The sequence below is a fragment of the Drosophila ananassae genome, chromosome 2R (assembly GCF_017639315.1).
Source record: "Drosophila ananassae strain 14024-0371.13 chromosome 2R, ASM1763931v2, whole genome shotgun sequence".
NCBI lineage: Eukaryota > Metazoa > Arthropoda > Insecta > Diptera > Drosophilidae > Drosophila > Drosophila ananassae.
In genome coordinates, this window is record NC_057928.1 from 15,078,461 (window position 1) to 15,096,125 (window position 17,665).

General features: G+C 51.1%; 1 protein-coding gene across 11 annotated transcripts; it reads left to right on the plus strand.

Annotated features, from left to right (window-relative positions):
• Positions 1-16: 16 nt before the first annotated feature.
• Positions 17-17,658, plus strand: LOC6506692. 11 transcript variants are annotated; one of them, XM_032454348.2, is made up of 8 exons: positions 17-108; positions 1,145-1,361; positions 4,658-7,275; positions 7,730-8,232; positions 8,292-8,490; positions 8,558-15,081; positions 15,142-15,333; positions 15,394-17,658. In XM_032454348.2, exons 3-7 carry the CDS (start codon positions 5,294-5,296, stop codon positions 15,327-15,329), a joined length of 9,396 nt encoding a protein of 3,131 aa, XP_032310239.1. In that variant the 5' UTR covers positions 17-108; positions 1,145-1,361; positions 4,658-5,293; the 3' UTR covers positions 15,330-15,333; positions 15,394-17,658. The 11 variants fall into 11 exon arrangements, with proteins under 11 accessions (XP_032310239.1, XP_032310240.1, XP_032310244.1 ...); XM_032454349.2 differs by having other exon boundaries at positions 28-108; positions 1,122-1,361; XM_032454353.2 differs by having other exon boundaries at positions 69-108; positions 1,149-1,361.
• The last annotated feature ends 7 nt before the right edge of the window (positions 17,659-17,665 follow it).

The window sequence follows — 17,665 nt, forward strand, 5'->3', positions numbered from 1 at the left end:
TGGTAAATATCGAAAGTCGAATACCTATCGATATATCGCCAAAAAGACTTTTGTTGCCTAGAGATGAACATGGCTCGTATCACCATCTGGCAACACTCATTGTAAATCGTAAGCGGAAAGTTGTGTTGTGTTGCGAAGAAAACGCGTGGAAATCAAGCTCTAAGACAGGAAAAAATTGTAAAAAATAACTTGAAACGTTGCATGCGAGCCCGGCAGCCGCAGCACTATGAAATTCACCCGTGAAACGTGTTAGTTTGGCCGCAAAGGCACTTTAAACCTACTATTTCTTATTAGCGTGTTGAAAAAGAGGGAAACATATAATGCGAGAGGCACAATACGTGTGAGGCGTAAGTGCGAGCGGGATGACGCTTAACGTGTACTAGCAGCGGGCTATATATACATATTAATATATATTATTTGTATGAGTGTAGGATAAAGAATTGTTCAAAAATGTTAGTTTTTAAATCTGCCATTCTAGTGAATTAGCTTTTAAGTATTTCGCCGATAGGCAGCCAATAAGTTTCACATAAAACATTGCCACCTCTCGAGCTCATGTCTTTTAAACATTTTGCATGTGTATCTGGAATTTGGTTTTCAATGAATGTGGTTGAATTTCTGGGGGACATCTTAAAAGCAACATTTTGTGCTAGAATAAATATAGTTAATAACATTTAACTATTTTCTTTTTTGTGTATATGTGCGCCAACATCCGTATGTAGGAGAGTATAGATTTACACATACCTACATAGAGGCATGCACAGAAATACGTATGTGTGGGTATCAACGAATAGGCGGAAAGGCGAAATCGGAATATGTACGTACAGCATTTCAGAATGGTCGGAGGCAGAGTAATAGGCTAAAGCAAGGGTATAGTGCAACACGAAAATCAAGAAGAAGCAGACATCTCTGCGAACAAAATAAAATAGCCGATAATAGGTAGTTGGCAGGCCCACGCCATAAGTAAAAACGGCAACACTAGATATGCGCCAGGCCGGACACCATAGCCATCCCGCTCCCACATACGCTGTGTCCCCCCACAAGAGTCTGTGTTTTCCTTCGCGTTTTATTCCCCATTTCTTGTGCCATACGGTATTATTAATAATAAAATTGATTAATCAAAGTGGAAACATTTGCCTTTTCGCAGGTAGTAAACGTATAAGACTGCGTAGCTACATCTTCTAAGTGCAGTTATTTAAAAATGTGCAAAAGAACAAAAATTAAGTGCGAATGTGAAAAAATACAAACTATATTTGTTTCATATAATCATAATTAAAAGTGATTCAAAAACAAACGAAAGAGCCGTGAAACTCATCAAACAATTGTGCAAAAATGAAGTAAATCACGAATAAAGAGAATAAGCGGTGAGTTAAAAAAAAAAAAAAGTGCGCGCGCGCAAGCCTAAACCGCGAAACTTCTGTGAATTGACTTGTATTTGCCAACGAAACGATCGAAGGACATTCTTTGCGGTTAGGTTGGGCCCTGCTAGCCTTAATTTTGGTTCAATGTTAGTCAAAGCGATTTCAATATTGCATTTGTTGATGCTTTGATTCGTTTTTTTTTAAACCCTTTTTATTTTTTTTGCATGCTGTGTCGCCATGTTTGATTGTATCGATAATATAGTGTACTCGCTCGCACACATTCGTTTGTTTTGCTTTCGATTCCGTTTTGTGCAACGTGAAGTTAGACGTAATAGAGCACCTCGGCCCAGAGTTGCCAGCCCAAGGCGAATGTTTTGTTGAATTTAGGAAATAAAATATGTTTTGATGTGCGAATTAGAAGTTAATTTTGGCTGTGAATACAAAGCCGACACTCCCATAGAAAATTTTCCTCCGAATGTGTATGCCGAGGCGTATTGTCATCTCCTAGGTTTTGACATGCGCATCAACTTTCGTTTTAGGCGTGCAATGAAAATTGACAACAAACAAGTCACATATGTGCACCTTTATAATTTTAATTCGTTTTTGCACAGTTGACGCCATTTTGGAATCACCTTGGTCCAATATCCAGATTGTTAGAACAGCGCAACGTTAATCGCATAGACTTTATTCCCTTTTTTCTTTTGTCTTGTTTTCGTCAAACTTTTTATTGCGTGTTCTCGCTGTTTGCCCGCTTGTACGCCTTGAAGTTGGCCGCAGTTGTGGCAACGCGCATGTGTGTGTGTGTGTGTGTGTGTGTTTAGTCCATTTGTCTCGCTCCTGCGCACTGGGGCTAACTGTCCTAAGTTTTCCTGTGCTACTCTTTACGCATACGTGATTTTTGCAATTGTTTGCCCGTTCCCTGTGCCTGGCTCTCTGTACGCGCGAATTTTCGCCACAAAATGAAAGCAAAAGTTGATAGACAACTTTTTGTGGTGCGCTCTTTTTATATTCTGCGCAGCGCAGGCCAAACTAATGCAGAAATCGCGAAAGCAAAGGGACCCAAATCGAGCCCTCCCGATAATATGTCTTAACCCCCCCTTTGCCCACTGCTCACTGTCCACTGCCACCCCTAGAATATAGAGACTATCGGAAAGGGGGTGGTCCTGTTCCCCCCATTTATGTGTTGATAATCTCACTAAACGAAAATCTCATGTACACTGCGAATTGATCGAATTAGGCACACTCTATAGTTAGCCAAAGCAGAACAAATGAATAAAGTAAGACGCAATTAGTTGACACCGCAAGCAGCGCAAAAACTAACAAATGCCAGCCACCCGCCATCTGTATGCAAAAGCCAAAGTGCCAACCCGCCGCCAGTACATAAAAAAAAGCAATGCCAATGCTGCTGCTGCTCTTCCTACCAAGTCACGTAGTCCCCAAACTGTTAATAATCTAAACAATGGCCTGCCACAACTAATATAAGCCCCAAACCTATTTTTAATTGTTCACTTTGATTGAAAAAGATCGGAATAGAATTATTTCAAGACTTTAGGTATGTGTGCATGTGTGAGTGCGTGACGATAAGCTTTCGTGTTCGTGTTCGCTTTACTCCCACCACCACCTCCACCACCACATCCCCCCCCCACTTTCGACCCCCTTTTATTGGGTTCTACCTTCTCTAGCGATGCAACAAAAGTGATGGCAACGTGCATTACAGATGACCGTCCGGCCATCCTGCTCTCACTAATAGCCCCACCATTGGGGACTGTGGGGCTCACTTCGTGTGCTAGTGGTGTGTAATTTGTTTATGGCGCGCATTTTACGTGCTTTTTGTTGTTGGGGTTGGGGTAGGGTTGGCATTTGCTTGTGTGTGTGTCAGTTTATTTCACCTTCTGGTGGGTTGGTGGGAGGAGGAGGAGGTGGAGGATGTGTGAAATTCATCTCTGTCCCACCCATGTATATTTATAACTAGCAGCACCGATAGAATGCTCAGATATGATTTTCGTGAGTGTGTGCGTGTGTAACCTAAATCAAAAATTACTGCAGCCACCGATCTCTGCCTCTGCCTCCTCCCACATCCATATCATTATCTTGCCCCCTCTCTTGCTTTTTTTTTTGTTTCCATTGAGAAATTTGTAAAGAAACATGGAACGGAAACGAGTATATAGTACTGTTATCTTCAAGGAAGGTTTAGAGATTTTGAAAACTGGGAGATTTACATAATTGGATAGGTGCAGGATTACATAAGAACGTTTGCAGCACCTATCCGTTCTCCCCAGCAGCCAATTTAATTGGGGGAATCAATTGCGTTGCTGTTCTGTCCCTGCCAGTGGATCTGTTTCAATTAGAAATTGTATCTACACACAAGTGCAGTGGTAGGCGCTGACACAGACACAGACAGACTCACTGTCTGCTGCGGCTTGATGGTGTGTAGCCTGGGGTGTCCAAGTGCAGGACAGGCGACTTGTAATAGATACAAGAAACATGAAAAACAGAAAATCAGAAAAAAACTAGCAACTGAGCGACAGCGACAACGACAACGACAACGACAACGAACGCTATGCGCCGCCGGATGCCAAGGCGAAATTAGTGCATTCACTTTTCGCTCCGCTTTGCTTTGGCTAGCTGATTTGCAATGCGAATGGCGTGACAAAGCGGAATGGCCGCTAAAAATCTAATTGGAAATGCACGGAGCAAAACATAGAGAAATAGGTTGCATTACTTATGCATTTTTATAAAAAAAAATATAATATTTTTTAAATAGTTACAAATATTATTATTTTAATGAGCTGGTAAACAATAAAACAGGTTTTCATAAAAATGCACAAGTGCTTAAACGCACACATCTCTATGAAGTCTTTAGACAAGCCCTTGCTTGCTTTGGCGCACCTTTGGCTCTGTTTGGTTTTCCCCTGCCCCTGCCCCTGCCACTGCCCCTCCCCCTTATCGCTTTCCGCTTCAAGATGCTGCGTTCAAGTTTACAGCAAGTGCAGCCAGCTAACCACGAATCACATTCCAAAGCGCAGGCGAAAATACATACGCGGCATAAACGCGGATATTGATATTTAAAATTGCAGTGCGCAGGCGCATTATTGGCGCCCGTTGGCAGCGCTGTGCTTTTTACAACATTACATAACTTGAATATAACTTGCTGCTGGCAATGCCGCTCCTGTGCGCTAGAGATGGGTGTCTAAGCTTTATCGATAATCTGCTCTAGAGTTGCGAAAACAATAAACTTTCGAAATGTAAACATGATTCGATTAAAATATTAATGTCCTATTTCTATTATCTCTTTGTAGGAACAACGAAAAATCGTTTATGTGAAAATTATACCGAAGAGTCTTCAACATACAACGAGCAATAATATACAACGTAAAAAGGAAGATCGGAAGAAGGATAATCGAAGAACATTAAGGATAAAGATCAGAAACGGAAACAGAAAAGGAGAAGGCGTGCGCAGCGAAGCCAGAAGCTGAGTAGCAGAGGAGGAGGAGGAGGAGGAGCACGCCGAGAGGAATCAATCGAATCACTCGCACCGTTATGTTTGTGATGGCTGACAATGTGATGTGGCACAGTGTCGGACACCGTCATTGCAAATCATCGAGCAGCTTACTCCTACCACAGAGAGTCTCAGCGTCCGTCCTCCGTGCCAGAGCCAGAGGTTATGCATTGGGCCCCCAATGTTTTGGGGGCACGCCCACGACCAACACCAACACCAACAAGCTACATAAGGAGCAACTGCATCATCAGTGGCAGCAATATGACGGCCTTGCCATTAAAGTAGTGTTGTGAAATCAAAACTGAAACCGAAGAACTTTTACCGAGCGAGTGAACGAGCACCAGAACACCTCTTTCTCTCTCAATCCACGTTTAATATTAGTTCATTACAATATACCTAACCAGACTTCGCCATCGCCATCGCCGCCACCACCACCATGCCCATGTCCACCCATGACACGGTCTTCGTGGAGCCGGCCGTTAGCAGCAGCAGCGGTGGCAGCAGCTCCAGTATAAATCGCGTTGGAGTCGGCGGTGGTCCCCAGCCGCCGCCCCCTCACATCGTCATCGATGGCAGCAGCCTGTCCACACAGGCGCAACTGCAGCGCATTATGCAGCGCCGCATGTCGATCAGCACCCGGCAGATCCTTAGCGCCAGCCAGGGCCAGCCCCAGACGGTGATGAACTCGACCCAGAAATACGCAGTGCGTACCGCGACCGGGACCACGACGGCAGCTACGGCGCCTGGACCCAGCCAGGAGCTGATCAATCCCCAAATCTACAAGATAGTCACCACCGACGGCAGCACCAGCAACGTCATCATTGATGCCTCGGCGGCGACACCGCCGCACAACTCTAAGCTGCTGCTCAGCAATCTCACGGTGCTATCGAAGCAGGCGCCCGGTGTTCCAGGCGGTGGTGCTCAGCAACAACAGCAGCAGCAGCTCAACTACCTGACTGCCAAGGGCCTACCGTACGTGACAGCCTCGCCGGCCAAGCAGTCGGCTCAGCAGCAGCCCCAGAAGTTCGGGAGCATTGGAGCCTTCAAGGCGCAGCAGCAACAGCAGCAGCAGCAGCAGGGGCATCCCCAGCACGCCACCCTACAGAAAGTGACACTGGGCTCCAGGGTGGCCACCAGGTTGCAGTCGTATGTCCCGGCTACACCGCCCCAGATAATCGTCCAGCCGGCGCAGCCGAAGTATGTGAATGCCACGGCCACCGCGGTGGCTGGGAACACGGCGTTGCTGAAGAAGGCCAACCAGAAGATAATGGTCAAGAGCGTGGGCAACATGTTGCAGCACCAACAGCAGCACCAGCAGCAGCATCAGATACAGACGCAGCAGCTGAAGACGTTCATCACCCAGCAACAACAACAACAACAACAGCAGCAGCAACAACAACAACAACAGGCCTATAAGACGGTTGGTGGCCCGAAGGCAAAGTTTGTGAAACAAACGGCAGCCCTGTCGATCGCCGCCATGCCCCAGCAGCAGCACCAGCAACTGCAGCCGGCAACATACATCAAACAATCCATGGTCACGGCCACACCCACTCCCGCCAAGGTCACCAAGCTGAACAGCAAGTACGTCCAGCAGCAGATCAGCTTGCCGCAGGGAACGCAACTCCAACATAAGACGTCGCCTGGGGGCGGTACCACTGGTTACGTGCTCCAGCAGGGACAGGCCACCTCCTCGGCGGGCAGTGGCACCATCAAGTTCGTCAACTCCCATGGCACTGTCATCCAGCAGCATCCGCAGCACCAGCCGGCCACCAAGCGCATCCACTACAACAGTGGCGGCAGCAGTGACAACGACTCCCATGCGGGTGCGGCCGCCAATTCGTCCTCACTGATCACCGACGATGTCATGATCGTGAACGGCACCCAGATGACGGACGAGGTGTCGGCGCGCATTCTCCAGAGCATGGCCCAGAAGTCGTTCAGTCAGCAGCAGCAACGATACCAGCCGCCGCAGCCAGCCTCCGCGAACAGCCACATGCCGCCCCCCACTCAGATCCTGTACAGCAGTAACAGTGGCACTGGCAGCACCACCAACGGCATAGTGACCAGTAGTCCGGGAGCTAGTGCTCCTGGGAATCTACTCCTGGCCCACTACCAGTCGGCCGGCTCGAAAGGGTCCTCGCCCTCGTACCTTACTGTTTCGGGCTCTCCAACTGCGCCGGGCGGCACTGTGGCAGCCACGCCCTCGGTGAGCATATCGTCGCATGGCTTTCCCAGTGGCAGCGCCGCCATCTCGTCCTACATGTCGTCGGCGACGGCGGCGCGGCGCCAGTCGGTGAGTGCGCCCAGCAGCCGGGCAGCGTCGCTGGAGCGCAAAAGCCAGACGCTTCAGCAGCAGCACGAGGCCATGAGCGTCGCCAGGAAGGTGCCGACGGTCATAGAGTATTACAACAAGCATGGGTAACTAAATAGTTGACTTAATTGTTTTTTGGGAGAACTTGGTAGGCTTCGGACTTGTGTTTCAGTTTCATTTTTGATTTTGTGATCATTTTGACAGTTTTGTGCCGCATTTAATGGCAAAATTTGTGTCCCAAAAGCTAAATAAATTGGAAAATCGAACAGAAAGATGGGAAAGATCCGAAGGAAGAGAGGTTATGACCCCCATGCTCCATGCCACCAATTGGGAATGAAAGTAAATGGCTCGGAACGAACGCACTCGACCGTTGGTGACAATCAAGTTCAATTATTTTCTTCGATTATTGGATGTTTGAGTTTCGGGGCGATTAACATTTTGGCTGTCAGACACCTGTTCCAATCTAGATTACCGTAGAGATCGATACTTTGTTCTCCCAAATGTCAAAAAGTGCACTACTGGAAGAGCGCAGTTCCTAATCCAAATCCATCTCTATTTTAGTGTCAACAGCAGCAACTTGACCCACAGCAGCAGCCTGAGCAACCTGGGAGCGGTGAGGAACAGCACTACCTTCACCACGAATATAGCGACGCCACCAGCTCCCCTCCATCTGGCGCCCATCAATCCAGTCCACGTGGAGACAGCGCCCCAGTCCTCCCCGGCCGTGGTGAAGGCCACTCCCCAAGCGGCGGCCCAGCAGCTCATCCAACTGAGTGCCCACGACGAGGAGCTGTACATCGAGGAGGTGCGTCCAGTGCCAGTGCTGACGCAGGACTTGCGACTGCAGCAGCTTCACGCCATAATGCAGGATCACACCTACGCCTCCCAGCAGCAGCAGCAGCAACAACAACCACAGCCAACTGTAGCCTCCAGCGGAGCGACCACCCCGGGAGCGGCACAGCAGCCACAGCAGTGGTCGTTGGGCGGCATTGGGGTGACAGTGTCGGGCGCCCAAACGGTTCCCACCGTGGGAGGGACGTACGCAAACTTCTATGGCCAGCAAAGTGAGTGGAAAGATTGCTATTCTGTTGAAATATTATTAATTTTATTGGTCTTTTTGTAGTTCCTCGCCATGCAACGGACGACGATGCCCATTCGGCCATTAGCAGCAGCTCCCGCTTGGGCCTGGCCAGCGCGGACATTGATCCGGGAGAGGAAACGGAAACGGCACCCGAGGCAGAACCAGAGGACGACTCGGTGACGAGGTGCATCTGTGAGCTGACCCACGACGATGGCTACATGATATGCTGCGACAAGTGCTCGTAAGTGTCCAAGATTGCTTCTCATTTTAAATATTTAAATTAAAATTTAAATCCTCATCCACTACAGGGCCTGGCAACATGTGGATTGCATGGGCATCGATCGCCAAAACATCCCCGAGGAGTACATGTGCGAGCTGTGCCAGCCCCGGGCGGTGGACAAGGCGAGAGCTCGGGCCCTGCAGCGGCAGAAGCGCAAGGAGCACATGATGTTGGTGGCCACCCAGGCGGCCAACGGAGTGGCGGCTGTGGCGGCCGGCACGACGTTCGCCAGTGGAGGTGCTATCGGTGGAGGTGCACCGGCCATTTCCGACGAGATGCAACAGCGCCTGGCGTCGGGCCTGAACGGCGGCTATGCGACGGGCACTGGGATGTCCAAGAAGTCGAAGAAGACCAAAGACGGTATCAGCGGGGGAGCCAGCATTAAGAAGAGCAAGAAGAGCGGAGCTGCAGGCGACAAGAGTGGCAACACGTCGCTGCAGTCCAGCGGGAAAACCGGAAAGAAGAACAGCAAGCGGAAGAGCAAGTCCTGTGGCGATGGATCGAGTGGTGGAGGCAGCAGTCCAGCACTGACGGCGGCGGAGAAGCATGCTGCCAACCTCCGCCAGTGGATCGAGAACTACGAATACGCTGTGACCAACCACTACTCGCCGGAGCTGCGTGCTCGCCTCCATGCCATCCAGAAGCAGCCCAGTCTCCTGCAGAGCATACAGAACACGGAGAACAAGGCGCTCCGTCAGATCCAGCAGGCGATGTCGGGCGGCGGCATTGGCGATCAGTTGCCGTTGGAGCAACGAGCGCAGCTCATCCCGTACGCGGGCGCCAAGGTTCTCATCAGCAGTGTCGAGCTAGCCCCGAACGCTCCCATTCACGAGCTGCGCGGCAAGTACATGCTGACCACGCAGTTCCGGACCCAGAACCCCACAGTGAACATGAACACTCCTCCGCCGAACAACTACCTGACCAGCTTCAAGGCCCACAAGACGCCCGGCCAGTTCGTGTTCTTCTACCAGCTGCCGGGCGTGGAGGCGCCGATGCAGACGCTGCGGGCGGACGGAAGTGTGCCTCTGGCTGCCCAGCAGCCGCCTTCCTACCTGAAGGGGCCGGAGGTGTGCGTGGACACGAGAACGTACGGAAACGATGCGAGATTCGTGCGGCGATCATGTCGGCCGAACGCCGAGCTGCAGCATTACTTCGAGAAGGGCACCCTGCACTTGTACATTGTGGCGCTGACGCACATCCGGGCGCAGACGGAGATTACGGTGCGCCACGAGCCGCACGATCTGGCCGCCGTGGAGCAGAAGAAGTCGCACGCCTCTGTGGTGCAGCCGACGAGCACGCGGTGTGCCTGCGATCTGGGCAGCGACTGCCTCTTCGCCTTGCCACTGGCCGTGCAGCAACAGCTTCAGGCTCCGCCCACCCAGCCGAGGAGCAGTCATCGGAACAAGTCCTCAGCGGCCGTCAACAGCGCGGCGGCTATCCAGCTGACCATGGGCTTGGGCGTGGGAGTCGGTGCGGGAGCAGTGCCAGGCGGCCTTCCAGGTTCTAGGAATCGGTCGACCTCCTCCAGCGGCGAGAGCAGCCAGATGGGCCTCAACAGTCCCCAGCTGGGCCAGCTGAATCTGGGCTTCAAGCCGTCCCCGACGGCCGGCACCCTGTCGGCGCCGGTTGCGGGCGTGCTCTGCAACAGTGCCGGGAGCAGCAGCAGCACCGGCAGCAACAACTCGTGCTCGGCCTCCATGTCCAGTGTGCTGCACGACTCGGGCATCTGTACGTCCTCCTCGTCCCCCTCGGTGTCCATACCCTCGCCCACGCCCGCTCAGCTGCAGTCGCCCACCCTGCAGCACCACCAGCAGCCGCAAGTGTCCTTGCTCCAGAGGAGTCCCACGCAACAGCAGCAGCAGCAACAGATCCTGGCTGCCCTGCCCACCCCGATGCTCACCCCCATGCTGTCGCCGCAGCTACCCAAGCAGCTGCAGCAGCATGTGGTGCTGCCCACGCCGCACCAGCCATCCCTCTTGCAGCCCCACCACCACCACCACCCCCAGCAACAGCAACAGAATCAGCTGAAGCAGCAGCAGCAGCACCAGGCGCAACTGCAAGAGCCCCTGGCCGTGATAGCAGCCGCTGCAGCGGCTCAGCAGCCCATGTCCACGTGTATAGTGCGACAGTCTCCGCAGCAGCCATCGCCGAAGGCCCAGCAGCCGCAACAGCAACAAGTGGCACCTCATCCGCAGCCACAGTTTGTCAGCAACGTGCCACAGAGTCCCAATCAGAAGCTACAACTCCAGCAGCAGCAGCAGCAGCAGATGGCGGACGAGGCGAGGATGGCAGTGAGTGCTCTGCAGAGCCTGCATGCCACGCCCACCTCGCATGTGTCGGCGCCCATCAAGGTGACGGTGCAACAGCAGCAGCCGCACCCCCAACCGCCGCTGGGGCAACATCCGCCGCAGTCGCCACAGAAACAGCAGCAGCAGATTCTCTATCCAGCCGGAGTCCAGACCATTCAAGTGGCCACCCAAGCCAAGGTGAGCACTCCCACGAAGGTGAGCTCGCCCACAAAGAGCTCTCCGGTCGTCAACAACAACAACAACAGTGTGGGAGCAGTATCGGCCAAGAAGACGCCGGCCAAGCAGGCCGCTGTGGCGAATGTTACCACGCCGGGATCAGCGGCTTCTTCGCCCGCGGATGCTAAGGATGAGGACTTGTCCAGTGCGGCGACAACGCCCACCACTCGCACCCCCGCCAAGGACAAGCCCAAGCAGTCGCGAGAGGACCGCAAGCTGGAGGCCATCCTGCGGGCCATCGAGAAGATGGAGAAGCAGGAGGCGCGCGGCAAGAAGGAGACCCGCCAGACCAGCTCCTGCAAACGGCAGGCTAGCAACTCGCCCGCATCGCCCAACAAGCGCAGCAACTCCAACTCCATTTCCATTAGCGAGGATGCAGACACTCCAACCAGTTCCACCTCGGCTGCTGCGGCGGCGGCTGCCCAGCGCCGGAACAAGAAGAAGCGGAAGGTGAGCCGCAGCAACAACAACAACAACGGCGGCCTGAACAGTTCCGTGAGCGGGGGAAGCAACAACAAGCGGCGGAAGAGCATTCTGGTGGAGTCCGACGGGGAATCGCACGCTCTGACCAACTCCGAGTCTGAGGACCAGGGGCAGCACCACCACACTGGGTCAGAGGACCAGGCGGCGGGCATGCTGCTGGCCCTGGCCCAGAACACTGTCCCGACGACGACGACTGAGGCCTTTAAGTCGCCATCGTCGCAGTCCCAGGGCACGGCGGTGAGCAGCGCCTGCCTCCTGATCGAAGCTGCCATGGGCCCGCTGGAGCAGCAACCCGAGCCAGTGGAGCAGCCGTCGTCGTTTAAGTTTCCGCCCGGCGGGACGAAGACCAAGAAGACCCTCATGTCCAACTGGTTCCAGCAGACGGAGTGCGAGCAGCAGCCCACCTCCGGGCTGGACAGCCTCGTGCAGGCCGCCATGAGCGAGATCAACGGCGACCGCGAGCAGATGCAGGCGCAGTCCGCGCCGGCTCCAGCCCTGCTCAAAGTGGAGCAGTTCATCCACCAGGCCGAGTCCACCAGCACGGTTACTCCGCGCGAGCAACTGCAGCTGCCGTTGCAGAACAACTCCGTGAAGAAGCGATGGCTGCGACAGGCCATTAGCGAGGAGACCACTCCGGACGAGGGCCAGCAGCAGCAGCACGCGTCGTCGACATCCGCCACGCCCACTCCCACACAGCCGGCGCCAAGTGTCTCCCCGTTGGCCAATGGATTCAGCACGCCCCTGAAGAAGCGCCGCCTGGTCGTGATCAGCAACGGGGCGAGTGCGGAGGCCGAAGATCCCCAGATCGATGTAATTGGGGAGATCAAGGACGAACCGGACGAGGAGATGGTGAAGATCGAAGCGGACGTGGATGCGGACACGGAACTCAACCACCAGGAGCAGGACGACGATGTGGATATCCTCCGGTCGCCAAGTCCGGGCACCCACCAGATCATAGCCGAGGACAACCTGGTGAAGATCGAGCCCGAGGACACGAGTGCGGCGGCCAACGACGTGAAGATCGACGTGGAGCGGGAGGAGAGCCAGGCGTGCGACAAATTCGAGGAGATGGTCAAGGTGAAGCGCGAAGAGGAGGAGCAGCGCGAGCAGCAGGAACAGCAGATGAACTCCCAGCCGGTTCAGCCCAAAGTGGAGTCGGAGCCTCCAGTGGACCTAAAAGTGGAAAGCCCTGACGTTAAAGTGGCTCCCAAAGTGGAGGCAAGTCCGGAGAAAGTGGCTCCCAAAGTGGAAGCTGCGAAGGATGAACCCAAACCGGGTGAATCGCTTCTGCGGGCGACTGCCACGGCGACCGCTGCTGCGGCGGCCACGCTCCTCGATGTGGGCAAGGTGATGTTGAAAACCAGGACGCCGCCATTCAAGGCAGAGGATGAGCCGCAGAAGAAGAAGTCGAAGGTGGAACCAGTTGCTGAGGTGGCTGTGGCATCTACCCCTGAACCAACACCTGCTCCAGCTACTGTTCCGGTTCCTGCTGCTGCTCCAGCTCCTACTCCTGCTCCAGCTCCCGTTCTAGCTCCCGCTCCAGCTCCTGTACCAGCTAGTACGAAAAATCTCAGCGAGCACGACATCCAAGAGCGTCTGCTGTCCTTCCATGCAGCCAACATTTCCTTCCTTCAGTCCCGGAACAAGAAGGCTTCCACCACGGCCTCCTCCAGCCAGAAGACCAGCGTCATTTCCACCAGCGCCAGTGCTGTTGAGCCCAAGAAGGCGTCCAAGGAGAAAGACGAGAAGCGGGAAAAGGAGAAGCAGCTGAAGAAGGCCAAGAAGGACAAGAAAAAGTCAAAGGAGAAGGATAAGGACAAGGAGAAAGAGAAGGAGAAGGAGAAGGACAAGGCCGGGACACCCAGTGTGGTGGAGATCAAGAAAAAGCCATCGCAGCCATCCGCCAAAGCCGACGTGAAATCCCTGCCAGCTCCCAACGCTGTGCCACCGGTGGCCACGGCGAATGGCAAGACCAAGCATGTGGAGCCACCCCAGCAGCAGCAGATGAGACGTCGGACCATGTCCATGTGCGTGACTCCCGTCACCCCCTCGGCACCCGTTTCAATGGCTTCTCCACTGCTGGGCACCCCGCCGACGACGAAGAAGCGCCAGACCAACTTCGAGCAGGAGCTGACCAAGCCGAACAGCCAGATCCTGAGCAGCAGCATCCTCCTCAATAGCAGCAAGACCCAGAACACGCCGCTGACCACGCCGTCCCTGTCCACGGTGCAGCAGCAGCACCAGCACCGGAAGGAGAACAACCACCAGGATGCAAATCCCGGCAGTGGACTGGCGGCAGGGGCAGGAGGACCCATGAGCCTGGCGGCAGCCATAGCCAGCGGCAAGCTGACGGCCATTAGCCGGCGGCGGGAGTCCATGTGCGGCAGTCGCCAGCAGGCGGCGCTCATCGCGGCAGCGCTGAAGAAGGAGAAAAAGGAGAAGAAAAAGAACAAGAAGAAGGACCGGGAGAAGCAGAAGCACGATAAGCAGAAGGGCAAGGACAAGGACCGGGAAAGGGACCGGGACAAGGACAAGGAGAAAGAGAAAGAGAAGGACAAGGAGAAGGAGGGCAAGCAGAAGGCAGTGAATCACGTCCAGAAGCCGCCGACCCTGGCGCCCGTGGCTCCTAATCCGATGCCAGCACCCCCAGCGCCCAGCCCCATCTCGGTGGTGACTCCCAAAGCAGCTCCCATTCCCGTGCTTATCACCCAGCCCACTCCGGCTCCCGCCACCACCCTGCTGAACAACTGCGCGCCCGGGAAGATCTCAACATTGCCCTTCTACAACACCATCTACGGCAAGCTGCAGGATCCCCCGGCAGCCATCAGCAGTGGCAGCAACAACATGCCCAGCTTGGCCGAGTACCTGGAAGCCACCAAGGCCAAGGCAACGACGACGGCTCCACCGGCGATCAAGCTGCCAGGAGCTGTCCAGCCGGTCACCCCAACGCCAACGCCAACGGTGGCGGCTTCTGTGGACATGCCGCCACCCACCACCACTCCCTTGAAGCTGTTCACCCGTACCGCCAGCCACGACCCGCGGCTCAATCCCAAGCTCACGGTGCCGGATCCCATGCCCATGCCCAAGCGGAAGCTATCGATCAGCGAGTACAGGATGCGACATCGGCCTTCGGTTGATACGGCTCCTCCGACAACTCCCACCACCCCCACCACGCCCACCACTCCAACCACACCCACCGGCCCGATTGCGGATCGGTGTTTCGCCAAGCCACAGACCATCAACAAGTGCTCGCTGCAGTCGCCGGAGCGCTACCAGGCGGCCATGCGAGAGCGCCGCAACTCGATCAGTGTCCACCACCAGCCGGCGGGTGGGAGCCTCAGCCTGAACAACAACACGGCTGGCGGCAGCAGCAAGCTGGGCGCCGGCAAGGGCAGTGGCAACCATCTGCAGCAGGCGTTGGGTGTCGCGGGCAGGATGTCGGGGAAGAGTGCTGGGCTGGATAACGCCACCACCACGTTGGACACGGTGAACAGCATACTGAGCACGGCGCAGAAGCTGCACATGTTCGACGACAAGCCGAAGGGTAAGGATGAAGGATCACTTGTAGTTACTTAGTTACTTAATTCCCAACTCTTCCCAACAGGTGGACACTTTAATGCTGCACCCACATTGCTGGAACAGCAGCAGGAGAAGATGAGCGAGCGATCGCGTTGCCTGCAAAGGACAATATCCTGCGACTCGCGGGTGATAGAGCGTTTGGGCGGAGGTGGCGGAGCTGGGGCGGCTTGTGCCCTGGAGAAGGTGACGACGGCTAGACGAGATGGCATATGAGGCAGTGAGTGGTCCAGGACATAGTTAACCAGAAAAGTAGTAACAGTTGTTCTCCATTCCACAGGAATTCAACGACAGATGAACAGAGAAACATAAACCCAGTTAAAAAAAAGAAAAAATAGAAAAGAAACGAATGAGTCAACAATCCAATCCAACATCGACGCTGGAGGGCCTCTGATGGAATCACATTTTCTATATTAGATACTCAATTTCCTTATACCAAACAACATGAAATGAATCTTGCTTTGTGTTGAATATTTTTTATATATTATACTTTTAATTTTAAAACGATTGAGATCAGAGATACTACCTACCTACCTACCTACCTAAAACAGAATCACCAAAACAAAGCCAATCCAATCGAGAATCCAATCCAGAATCCAATTAAATGCAATCCAATCAATGAATATTATGAAACAGAAACTTTGCATAGCAAATATTAATATGGAATAGATGAAAGAATATAGAGAAAAGGTTCTACTAAACTATTTAGTTATGTAATAGTCTCGTTTTTGTCGTAGCAGCAAGCCGCTTAAATTAATTACCAGAAAGAAAACAACATAAATAATTATGTACATATTAGTAGGAGCCTCTACATAGCTCTATATTAACTTACCTAGCTTACCTAGTAGATACGGATTAGGCAGCAAGTCTTGAAGTAATAGAGATGTTGAAACACCAACCTTGAATCATTTAGTAATTAAATACGTATTTTTAGTTATTAAGTTGATTTAAAAGCTAGAACCGTTTCGTTTTAATTCAAAGAAGCCTAAAGTAGTGAACTATATATAATATATTTTGTCAAACACTTTTTGTTTCTACTTTTGAAGCATATAAAAATTATAAATTATACTAAAAAATATTTATAAAAAAAAAAAGAAGAATAGCCAGTCTAAAAAATGCAAGCAATACTAAAAAAAAAACAAAAACCGTAAGCCAGCCCTGGAAAGCTAGAGCTACTGAAACAAATGTATATAATATTTATAAATAGCAAGAAACAACAACCAAATTAAGAGAATAACAAATGCAAGCAACTTGTTAATGTGGTCAGATTGTTAAGCAAGTAAACTGTAAGTTAAACAAAGTACAAATCGAGGGCTAATTGAACAGAATTCAGCCACAAAGACCGCGATTCAAAGTGTAAATACTGACAACACCACAACAATTTTCCGAAGCCATTTTCGTAAATAGAGTTAAGGCCTAACTCTTCCTTAAAAAAAATTCAACTGGTATATGAGTATACATATTATTTTTTAATTTGTAAACTCATCAATTAGTTGCTCTTTCATCTTTGAGTTTTGTACGTATTCGTATTTTAAAAAATGATCCCCAAAGGATGTATGTATCTTTTAGAATACATTCTTTGGAAAATCATTTGAAATCTTGATCGTGAAATTTTTTACATTATTTACAAAATTAAACAAAGGAAACTCATATATAATTTTTTGACCCTGTGAACATATTTGTTGTCCTATGCACTTTTGGATAGGATCTGTCAGCGAGAATAAGCAAAAAACACAATATTAGCCATATAAGTCGTGCAACATTTTTAACGTATGTTTTTAAGGATAATGTAAAGAACTAAGCCTAAGTTTGTACATAAATATTAACTTGTAGTTCGCATAATTACTGTTTAAGCAAAAAGTTGGATTATGGCAAGCCTTTTTTTTTTTAAAAAAAAAGTAATTTTATTTTCTGTAAATATGCAAATAAAAACACTAAAGAATAAGTGTAAAAAATACTTAAATCAAGTGTACTAAGCCGATTTTATAAAACGAAAGCGTATCTTGTTAATTTTTATTAAGAAATGTATATTATATACAGACCCCCCCTATATTAAACATACTTCTAGTTATCTATAAAACTAAAGAAACAAAAACCCATAAATCCGAATGAAAAGTTTGCAGTTTTCGTAATACCATTTTTGATAGAAATAGATTAAAACCGCAACACACAAAAAAACACACGAAATTATTTATAACTTATTTGAAAGAAACAGAAAGAAAAAAAATATCTAATCGTAATAATTTTTACTCTAACCTTAGATTCTTTGTAAGTGCGAATTTGAATTGTAAGCGTAAGCGTAGTGGTTTTAGGCCTAAGTCTAATTTGGTTTAACTGATGTAAATTAAATACGTTAATTGTTTATTAAACAGCAACCAACACACACACACACACACACACACTACACACAACTACGAGCTGGTCCGACAACAAACCGCTGGACAACACCCCTCGTCTGTAAAATACATTACAAATGAATTCGTAAAATTCTTTACCAATAAACAAAAAACCGAAAAACACGAATAAAATTGAAATAAAATTTAAATATTGAT

Excerpts from the sequence above, each read along its gene's own strand:
- LOC6506692 (XM_032454348.2), top strand. The coding sequence starts at position 5,294 with ATGCCCATGTCCACCCATGACACGGTCTTCGTGGAGCCGGCCGTTAGC. Across the intron at positions 8,233-8,291 it reads AAACTTCTATGGCCAGCAAA|TTCCTCGCCATGCAACGGAC; the intron begins GTGAGTGGAAAG and ends GTCTTTTTGTAG. Across the intron at positions 8,491-8,557 it reads ATATGCTGCGACAAGTGCTC|GGCCTGGCAACATGTGGATT; the intron begins GTAAGTGTCCAA and ends CATCCACTACAG.